General features: G+C 42.4%; 1 protein-coding gene across 1 annotated transcript in view; it reads left to right on the top strand.

The window, feature by feature from the left end:
• LOC103749567 (AFG1-like ATPase) overlaps nt 1-10,468 on the top strand; it is a gene marked incomplete at its 5' end in the record, with an annotated part of 46,733 nt that extends 36,265 nt beyond the window's left edge. Inside the window, 3 exon segments of the mRNA XM_029555721.1 lie at nt 3,481-3,621; nt 7,331-7,444; nt 9,524-10,468. Of these exon segments, the coding sequence (XP_029411581.1) occupies nt 3,481-3,621; nt 7,331-7,444; nt 9,524-9,649 (381 nt within the window).
• Nucleotides 10,469-10,749: the final 281 nt, after the last annotated feature.

Below are 10,749 nucleotides of genomic sequence, written 5' to 3'. Positions count from 1 at the left end.
TTATTTTTTAATGTTTTTTGAGACAGAGTCTCATGTATCCAAGACTGGCCTCAATCTCATTTTGTAGCCCAGGATGACCTTGAATTCTGATCCTCCTGCCTCTACCTCCCAAATGCTGAGATTACAGGGGTTCATCACCACCCCTGTTTTTATTCAGTGCTGGGGACTGAACCCAGGCTTCTTCCATGCTAGGCAATCACTCCACCAGCTGAGCTACACCCCCAGCCCAAAAGCCCCACTTTATATTTTAAATGAATTTTATTGGAGCTTACTTCCTCTGGGAAAAGACTTCATTAATTAATAAATTTCATTCTTTCTAATGTTTTTTTAAAGAAAAAAAGAAATCTTGTTATTTCTCTATGGCCCAATTTTGGGTTTCCTTCTTAATAATTCTTATTTTAGTAACTGTTTTTTGTTGTTGTTGTCGTTTTGTTTTTTGTTTTGGTCTTTTTGAAAAAGGAAATGTCTCCCTGTAGCCACAGCTGGCCTGGATTCACTGTGGAAACCAGGCTGGCCTTAAACTCACAGAGTTCAAGGGACTAAAGGCGTGCGCCATCACGCCCAGTTATGTAATTGTTGTTTTTGTTTTGGGGGGTTTTTTTGGTCTTTTTGAAGCAGAGTCTCCCTGTAGCCCCAGCTGTCCTGGAACTCACTATGGTAATTGTTGTTTTTAATGTGGAAAAATAATACAGAACACTAAATTTACCATTTGAACCTTTTAACTCAGCTTAGTAAAATTTAATGCATTGGTGTGCAGCCATCAGCACTGTCCTTATGAAAAATTTCATCATCCCAGACCACATGCATTGAAGGACAACTTCACAATTCCCCAGTGACTGTTGTTTTCCCCAGTGGATACTGTATTAAGCTTTATTTTCCTTACGTGAATAAGCACATAATTGTTTTCCTGATAGAAGAGGGATATTTGCTAATATAATGGCAAATGCAGAAACTACTGACAAAGATGTATAATTTGTAAAACAGCTGAGTGGGCAAAATTCTGATTTTCGGTTACCCTAGGCACTCCAAGTGTACTTCTGGTAATGCTTTTCCCTGGGTGTTTGTTTACCCTGATAGAAATCACATCCATGCACAAAGAGCGAGCTTAATTACACAGAAGTACATACCAAGCATGAGGTTTTACATTTTTTTGACATGTTTTCTGATTTACAGATGAGACATAGTTCTAACTGGTCTCAAAGGAGTCCTATGGATTGAGGGCAGTAGAGCTGTGAGTGTTGTCCTGTCTTATGGGACACCTTTGAGCCCTTCCCTCCCTCTGGCACTGTATTCACTGTGTGGTGATTCTGAAATCCTCTCAGTCTTGCCTGACTTGAAGGTCAGACAAAGGCACAGAGGCTGATTTAGAGGTGATAGTGATTTAGGGATATGGATGTAGTTGGGGGTAGAACAAAATGAACTGATTCCCAGAGTTCACTTATCCTGAAATTGCTTGGGCTGAAAATCATAAAAAGAGCCAAACCAGGCATAGTGCTGCACACTTGGAATCCCAGCACTCTGGAGACTGGAGGATCACTATGAGTTCAAGGCTAGCCTGAGCTAATGCATTCCGACACAGCCTGGCTACATAGACCCCTTTCTCAAAAATAACAAAAATTATTTAGATGCTAAGGTGTGCCCCAGCCACTGTGCTAAGCTTTACATGTGTTATTTTATTCACTGGTAATTCTGTGAGACAGGAATAAATGACAATGTTATAGACAGAAAATATAAAGAAGAGAAATATCATACAACTTGCCTACAATGTAGGACTCACACCCAGGCAATTAAATGCCCTTGCTCCCTGATTCTTTATATCAAGTGTGTCTGATCTTCTTTGGGGTGAGGAGGTGGGGGAAACTGGTGAAAGGCCCTTGGAAGAGGGTGAGTATTAAGCCAGAAACTCCTACTCAAAGCCACTCAGACTCCTCCATGGCTGAGGTGAGTGACATGGCTTAGCCAAGGCCAAGCACAAGGTCTGGAGGTGGAGGCTCCAACCAGGGAAAGTGGAGAAAAGGCAGAGGACCTTGCTGGCCATCTGTTACATGGTTGAGAAGGGAAGGGAGGCACTTTAAGCACATCTCCCGAGGGTCAGGTCATCTTTGCATTCTTTCTCACTGCTTTTGTGTGGTTTGCATAGTCAGTCCTGTAATTGCTGCATCTTTTTGAGAACTGCTCTCTTGAGGGAACCCCTTCTCCAGAACTGAGTTTTATTCATACCTCTCCACACCACCATGAGAAGCCTTCTTCCTGAGTGCAACTATCTCAGTGGGTTGTGAGGATCGTGCTATGTATACTTGAGGATACCAGGCTGACAGACTCTCCTCCTCGCCCGTCCCCCATCTTCCTGGGAGCATGGTCACATCACTTCTGAAAGAAGTTGTCTTCAGGCAAAGAACCTCCAAGTTGGAGATCTATCTGGATGGTAGGGTGTACTGATGGATTCTATCAGAAATTAAGGAGGCTCAACTGTGCCCTAGGGTTGGTCATGGTGACCCGGAAGAGTCCACAGGCCGGGGAGTAGCTCCTGGTCCACTCAGACTCTGGGCTTTTCTTTTCTCTAGCAGGGCCTGAAATACCTTCCTGGTCTTTGCTCCTTTGCTGCTCACAGAGTCACCCCCATACAACTTGAAATGAATAGGATAGCATTTCCTGGGGGTATTCCTAACTCCAAGGAGTGTGTTTGCAGGTTGATTTCAGGAGTTCCTGTCTTGAAAGTTAATGTTTCCAGCTAGAGGTGGCAGTTCTCTGAATAACTCTGTGAACCTCCTCATATCAAGAGGTGTTTTGTTCCAGACTGTCCTTGAGGTCTTATTCTCAGTCTCTCTCTCATTCAAGCCCTGCAGTAGCTCCTACAGAGGCAACAGTATTACTGCATTGCTCTTAAAAAAATTATGTCTCATTAATACTACCTCATAAGTTCAGGTAATTGTCATACCAAAAAACAGCATTTTCTTTTTATCTGAGTCAGAATCTTGCACAGTTTCCCAGGCTAACCTCAAACTCACTATCTTCCTGCCTCAGCCTCCCAAGTGCAAGGGTGCATGTGCACTACCCACCATGCCTGGCTTCTAAACTCAGTCTTTCAGGATTGTGGCGGAGTAGTCCACATGCCGTTATAAAATTGCTCCCTTCAACAGAAGTGGCAGTATGGAGCTCAGCCATAGGAAGGGTTTATGAGGGCATGTTTCAAGTTGTGTCACAAATTAAAATATGGAAGATGGGATTTCAGTCAGTGCCTCAAAAGTACAGCTGAGGCTATGGCGGGAGATACTTTCAGCCCTGCCACTCTGGCTTCTTTCTTGCTGTCTTTTCATGTCTATATTAGGGTGACACCATGGACATATCTGTGTCTTAGCCTGTTCTGAAAAACTGCTACATTGGGTCCATTCACCCCAGCCTAAAATATACCATGAAGAGTTTTAAAATTAAAGGAATACAACTAAATCTATAATTTCCTTTTCTTGGTTTTAATTTTAGCCACTTGGAGCCGGTGACTATTTGGAATTATCACGAAATTTTGATACAGTATTTTTACGAAACATTCCACAATTTTCTCTGGCAAAGCGGACTCAAGCTCGAAGATTCATAACTCTCATTGATAACTTTTATGACTTCAAGGTAAGGATGTAATACATTTTCATAGAGCAAACATTTTGATCTTTGAAGTTAGATGATCTGGGTTGGAATCCTGGCTGTATCAATTCCTTTAACCTTTCTGTGCCTCAGTTTTCCCATCTGTAAACAGGGAATAATAGCAGTATCTACCCTCAGGTAGTTGCTATGAGGACTACAAAGGCTTATCCATGTAAAGTGCTTAAAATGGCATTTGGCCCAAGCTGAATGCTGTGAACTTACTATTAGAACTAACAGCAGCCAAAAAAAAAAAAAAAAAAAAAAGAAGTGTTAAAGCTGGGTGTCGTGGTGCATGCCTTTAATCCCAGCACTCCAGAGGCAGAGGCAGACAGATCTTTGTGAACTTGCATGCAAAGCCTGACCCAAGTTGAACACTCAGTTGATGTGTGTTGCCTGAATAAATGGTTGGACTGAGAATGATGGATGGCCAAATGAATGAATGACTAGAGAACCCTCTGCCATGTGAGGCTCTCCCTATGGCACCCGTTGTCCCTGTCCTCCCACCCCCAGGAACTAGCAAGAGACCATCTTGATGCTCTGTTTTTAATCCACATACCTTAGTCTGGATTGCAGAGCCATTCCCACCCATGAATGGCAACAAAGCCTTGTGGGTAAGGAGTGGGCCCTGGTGCCAGGTTGTCTGAAGACAGGCTCAGCATCTCTGAGCTTCAGTTGTCTTCTCTAGCAGTGAGGGGTAAAAATGGTACTTAGAGGATTTCTGTGAGGATGAAGTGAGTCTTCAAAGTACTAAGAATCCAGTGTGGCACAGAGTGAGCTTACAATAAAGGTGAGATGCTCTTTCTAGTATATGCCTTTAAATATATAGTGGCAATAAATGCATATTAATTTAAGCATTTTTTATACTATTAAAGACCTTTTTCCTCCCTAGTCTTTGCACAGAATTAAGTAAAACAGTAATTCTAAGATGGAGGTAACTGTGAGGCAAGGAGAAGTAACAGAATCCTCTGGGAGGGAGAAGTGTGAGTTTCTTTCATTTACTCATTCCTTCAACAGCCTTTATAATTTAGTACAGTGCTAAGCTCTAGAAAACCAGTGGCAATTGAAGCAATAGCTGGTGTGGTTGCCTTTATGGAGTCAGAGCCAAGTCAAAGCAACACAAATCCTATGTCCATGGAGATCGGTGTTCAGTCACCTCTGTGGGATGACTATTCAGACAGAGAGAAATGACTGTGAGCCTTGGGTTTCAGAGGACAATGCACTGATCCGGGAGTAGTTGAGGGGGTCCAAAGAAGTCCTCTGAGGTCCAGTTACATCAGAAACATCTGGCTACTTAAAATCCAGATTCCAGAACCCACCCCTTCCCACCCTAGCAAAGGAAGGCCAGGCCTAGGACCTGGACGCTCATGTTCATGTGTTCTGAGGTGCTTCTCATAAATGTTCAGGGGACTGAGGCTGACTCCAGCACAGGGTGGAAGGGGGCAGCTAGGAAAGGGAGTTTACAGCAAGTGCCTAGTAAACAGGTGCAAAAGTGGGCCAGGTGCAAAAGGCAGCTTTCCTGCTCTGGTGAGGCAGCCAAGGAAAGTCCTCCATAGGCAGCATAGGGAGTCAGGGGAAACAGAGGCTGAGGTCAGGGAGCTGGGGCTCCAGGCCCATCCATGTGAGTGGCTTCCTTCTGCAGGGGTTCTGCCCCATCCTCATGGCTGGTCTTCATCCACCCAGCGCAGCCTATGAGCCTGGAAGTGGTGCTGTTTTTACAGGGCAGAAGCTTCTAGAAGAAAATGATGGAAGGGCATTAGAATGGAAGGTAAAGACCTGTATTGTTTTCTGTTTTCAACTGGAAATACTTTAAAGAGAATCTGTGCCCTACCATTCTATTCTATCTCACACTCACGTTTCCACTTTTTATTTAAAGGGAGTAAAAAATTTGCCTGGCAACGTGATGAAACACCCAAACTCCTCTTCACATTTACTGTAACTGAACCCACATTTGTAGATTTTTCTCTCTTTTAAAATATAGTTAAAATCATCTTACTTTAGAAATTAAGCAGGTAACATTCTAGAATGTGTTCATAAAAATTTGTGAAACAGGCTGTGCCCATTTAAATAATGAAAAAAAGTGTCATTGGGCTGGAGAGATGGCTCAGTGGTTAAGAGCACTGACTACTCTTGCAGAGGACCCAGGTTTGTACTGGAACTAAGTCCCAGCACCCACATGGCAGTTGACAGCCACCTGTAACTCCATTCCAGGGGGGTCCGATGCCTTCGTCTAACCTCCGCAGGTGTTGCATAACATGGGTGCACCTACACACATGCAGCCATTACACATCAAATAAAAAAGTAATTAAAAAGCATTAAAAACAGAAAAAGTGTCATTTTTGATTAAAAGAATTTATTAAAATAAAATGGAAAAGCTAGTCCCAAAAGTCAACATGTTACTTTAAAGTATTGGTGTATTTACTTGAATGGTGACTTAAAAGGCTACCTATTAATCCTGGAAATAAATCTGGGGTTCTTTAGGAGTGTGCTTTGGAGCTGGGCATGGTATGCATGCCTTAAATCTAATGTTTGGGAGACAGAAGCAGGAAAATAATGAGAGGACAGACTGAGCTCTATAGTGAGTCTCTGAAAAAATGAAATGAAAGAGGAGGATGCTTCATATTTAAACTAATAGACAGAAAATGTATAAAAGATATAAAAGCTGTTTCAATCTATGATCATGTCTGCATACTCATCAAATACTGAGATAATGAAGATTCTGATGTAAAGCTTAGTCTTTTTGAAGACTGCCCTGGTAAGATGCTGATAGAAAAAGGTTCTAGAGAGGCTGCCAGATGGCTCAGTGGTTAGGAGCAGACTGCTCTTCCAAAGGACTCAAGCTCAGCTCCAAGCATCCATGCCAGGCAGTTACAACTCCCTGTAACTCTAGCTCCAGAGGATCCACCACCCTCTTCTGGACTCTGCAGGCACCTGGGCTCACATGTGCACATACATACATGCAAATATATACATACATACATAATTAAAACTAAAATCTTTCAAAAAGAGAAAGGTCTTGGAAGCTCACAGTAGAGGTTAGTTCACTGAACCTAGCTCTTAGCTGTGTCATCAGTAGTAACTGCCTCTTCCAGTGCAGCTGAGATCAGCTTTGATGCATACAGCCGCTCCATACCAGCTCCAGCCTGACAGGTAATATGTCAACAGCAGAGCACTCATGATGCCGTACCAAACCCCACAGAGTGGCTAATTCATAAATAACAGAAATTTATTTCGGATGGTTCTGGGAACCAGAAGGGCCAAAGCAAGGCACCAGCAATTCTTGGCGGAGCCTTCATGACTCAGTGGCCTCCTACAGGCCCCATCTTTTAATCCTGTACTGGAACTAAGTCTCAACATGAGTTCTGAGGGGGGCATGGGCATTCAAACAGCAGTGGTAATGGAAAGTACACTGGACTATGACTGGGAGATGTGGGCTGAGACCTCTGCAGTCCTGAGATTCCCAATATAAAACCTTGGCTCTCTAATTCACACAGTGCTAATAGCTGTGTAGAAATATTTTGAAAAGTACCATGCAGTTTTTAAATATCGCTTAACTACAAGCTACTAGAAAAAGCACAGACATCTTATAAGCCAAGATCCAAGCTCCTTGATTTGACAGATTTTTATTTAGTGAGAAATTTTTCTTACTTTCAACTGAGAAACAGAATCCCACCATCCGCTCATTTTCCTGTTTCAGGTGCGCATAATCTGCTCTGCATCGGCCCCTATATCAAGCTTATTTTTGCATCAACATCATGACAGTGAGTTGGAGCAGAGCAGAATACTGATGGACGATTTGGGGCTGAGCCAGGTAGGCGATATTAACACAATCTCTTTTTATTATAAAACAGCTTGATTGTTTTTGTTTTGATATATGACTACATTTTGAAGAAGAAATGAAGTACATAGTTAACCATTGATTTGCTGCTTTCTTCTAATGCTAGTGTAGTTGACGTTTCTCAATATCACCACATTTAGAAAGTCACCACCTTAGAGTAAAGGAGCTTCTGGTGATCACATTAAGCCAATGCTTCATTTTGCACATGGCAAACACCAAGTCCAGAATAATAGGCCACAGTCACACTGCTCAGCCATGGCAACCAGATCCACATGCCAGGGCACTGTGGCAGCTTCCAGGCCCATTTTGCTAGGCCAGACTGCCTTTTCTGGATACAGTTCTTCCTAACTGCTGGACTTGGAGTTTGTGATACAGTATCCAAATCTGTATGCTGGGTGCCCCAGGCCCATAGAGAGCCTAGCAAAGCCCTAGCTTAAAAAGAAATCCATGATATGTCTCCCACGCTTTGATTCAGCAAACATTTATGGAGCACCTGTGGGTGCCAGACTCAGAGAATACCCTGTGAGAACAGACTGATGCTGGCCTGGTTTTCCTGGAGTTTGGAGTCTGGATTCACCCCAGGGAAGTCCCTGCATTTCCTTCTTGTATAAGAACAGTGTAGGGTACAGTTCTCAATTACCAACAATTTAAATATTAGTTAAAACTTAAAACTGTCAACACTGACCCCAAGAACATGGGTCTCATTCTTCTAGTCCCAATGGTAAAAGCCCATTTGGAATGTGGAGGCAGCTGCTATTGACCTGAGTGGCTGTTACTCATCCTCTGAAGTTTGTGATAAAGAGGTCAAAAATGACTTAAAAAGAAAACTTTGAAAATGTGATTACTTAAACCTGTATAGGTCTTAGTCTGTTCAGGCTACCACAACAAAATCTTTCTCATAGTTCTGGATCTGAGAAATTCAAGTTGTTTTGATGAACCCTTCACATGGTAGGAGTAAGGGTTCTCTCTGGGCCTTCCTTTCTAAGAACACTAATCCCACTCTTAAAGACCCCAAGAAGTAATCAGTTCCCAAAGGTTCTCCTCCTTGAAGGTTAGAGTTTCAACATAGGCATTTTGGAAGGACACAAACATTCAAACCATAGTAGTATAGAATTAAATAGCTGTTTCAAACCTCCCTGCATGGGATACTTGAAATGTTGGTTCTCAAACAGCAATACTTACATACAAATATTGCCTTTATCTGTTTGAAAGAATACACTTGAAGTGCTGATCAAATTAGTTTCTAGTCATAGGCTCTTAAATTTTCACACATTGGTCAGAGTTCAGACATAGGCCAAGTAAGCTCAGCACTTGGGGTCAGTCATGAAAAAATTAAGGACCATGATCTCTGAGTCATAGAGGGTCACAGTGGATCAGTGCATGGATTTAGGAGGCCAGAATTTTTCCTCCCAAAGAACATAAGAGCAAACCCCCAAGGAAAGAAAGGCAAATTCAACCCCCAAGACTCTGCCCCTGAAGCTTTGGAGGCTTATACCAGCCTCATCCCTAATGTAACAGAACTACTGGGTTTTGTTTTTATGAGTTTGTTTTTAGCTTTTCAGACTGGGTCTTACTATGTAGCCCAGGTTGGCCTTGAACTTTGTATCTTCCTGCTTCTTGAGGTCTGAGAATGTAGGCGTAAGCCACTGTGCCTAGCAAAACTACCATTTTTGCCATTAGTACTTTTGGAAATTTCTTTCTATCTAGAAAGCGCCCTTAGATTTTGCAGAGAACTTCCATTCTGAGTAAAACCTTTCATATTTGTGTTATTTAAGCTTTAATTGTTGTTCTGATGTTTTTCTTTTAAGTTTTATTGGTTTGTAAATTCCTATTTGTTTAGATCTGTTGATTCTTGAGGCTCATTTAAGAGTTTGTATATATTATAGAGATGTATATTATAATGTAATATATATGTGATATGATTATAATGATGTATATTATAATCTAAATAGAAAGGACTGAAGGTTTTTTAAATCTGGGCTTCGGTCTGAGAATCTTCATATGGAGTGGTTTTCACTAGTGCTTGGATATTTGTGTGTCTTTTCACAGCAGGATTTTGCAGGGCTCTCTGTGTTCACTGGAGAAGAGGAGATCTTTGCTTTTCATCGAACGATTTCCCGACTCACAGAGATGCAAACTGAGCAGTACTGGATCGAAGGGGACAGAAACAAGAAGTAGCTGTCACTTGCACGTGACCAAAACGAAGCACCTGGTTAAGGTGGGAGACTTGAGGGAGTCATTGTCCCGTCATTACTTATGTACTTTGTCCTCTGGACTGTCTGATCTAAGATTGCTGTCAAAGATGTAGTGGATGAGTCTTTAACTAAGACTTCTCATCTTTATGGATCTACCTTTTTCTATTTATTTGGCCTTATTTCTGCATCATAAAGTGAAAGGTGTCACTCCTGATGATTACTATAAAACCTGACATGCTAGCTTCACATTAAACCACTCAACTGAACCTTGAACACACAGACTGCACAGGCATCGAGGATATCTGGGTATCTCTCTCCAGGCTTTGGCCATGTGATATTCACATCTTAGAAATACATCTGTTAAAGTAAGGGAGAAACATCTTACATTTCAGCCGAAAACAAAGAAAGCTTTCTGGTTATATGGACTGGAGGAAATAGCTAGATCAAGGATTTTAGGCAGTACCTGATCATGTGAAGACAGAGGTGTCTGGCAAGATGGAGGATTATGTCACCATCAAGCAAGTCTGAAATTCCAGTCAGAGAAGCAGATCTGCAGGCAGATCTGCCCCCCTGACAGCCAGGGGGAGAGCAGTTATCAGGAATGGGCCTGGTGAGAGTGTCAGAGGAGGAGGAACCACAGCCACACCAGCCAAGAGTTGATACCTGCTTGCCCAGGCTCCTTCCATAGCTCACCTGCTCTGATGCTCGTTGCAGAGGGTCATTCCCTGCCTTTCTGCCGAGATGCAGAGAGTTAGACCTAATAGTAAATAGGCAAGAATACTTGACAAATCTGTAAATAAAATTTGATTTCTCTTCATTGAGCTTGTCTGATTCATTTAAGTAAAACCTGTCTTTGCTAAGTATTGTTACAAAAGGGGATTTTGGTTGAGATTGCATGCAATAAACCCTTCCCCTCCATCCCCCCAAATCACATAGTCTTCACTATGTCTTAAAATCCCCCCCCTCCATTTTTGGAGACAGAGTCTCTCTCTGTAGAGTCCCAGATAGTCTGGAACTCGCTATGTAGACCAGGCTGGACTTGATTTCACAGAGATCCACCTATCTCTGCCTCCAAGTGCTGGG

The sequence above is a fragment of the Nannospalax galili genome, unplaced genomic scaffold (assembly GCF_000622305.1).
Source record: "Nannospalax galili isolate Female #2095 unplaced genomic scaffold, S.galili_v1.0 scaffold646, whole genome shotgun sequence".
Taxonomy (NCBI): domain Eukaryota; kingdom Metazoa; phylum Chordata; class Mammalia; order Rodentia; family Spalacidae; genus Nannospalax; species Nannospalax galili.
The sequence above is the reverse complement of the archived record's forward strand: the minus strand, read 5'-3'. Positions and strand labels throughout refer to the sequence as shown.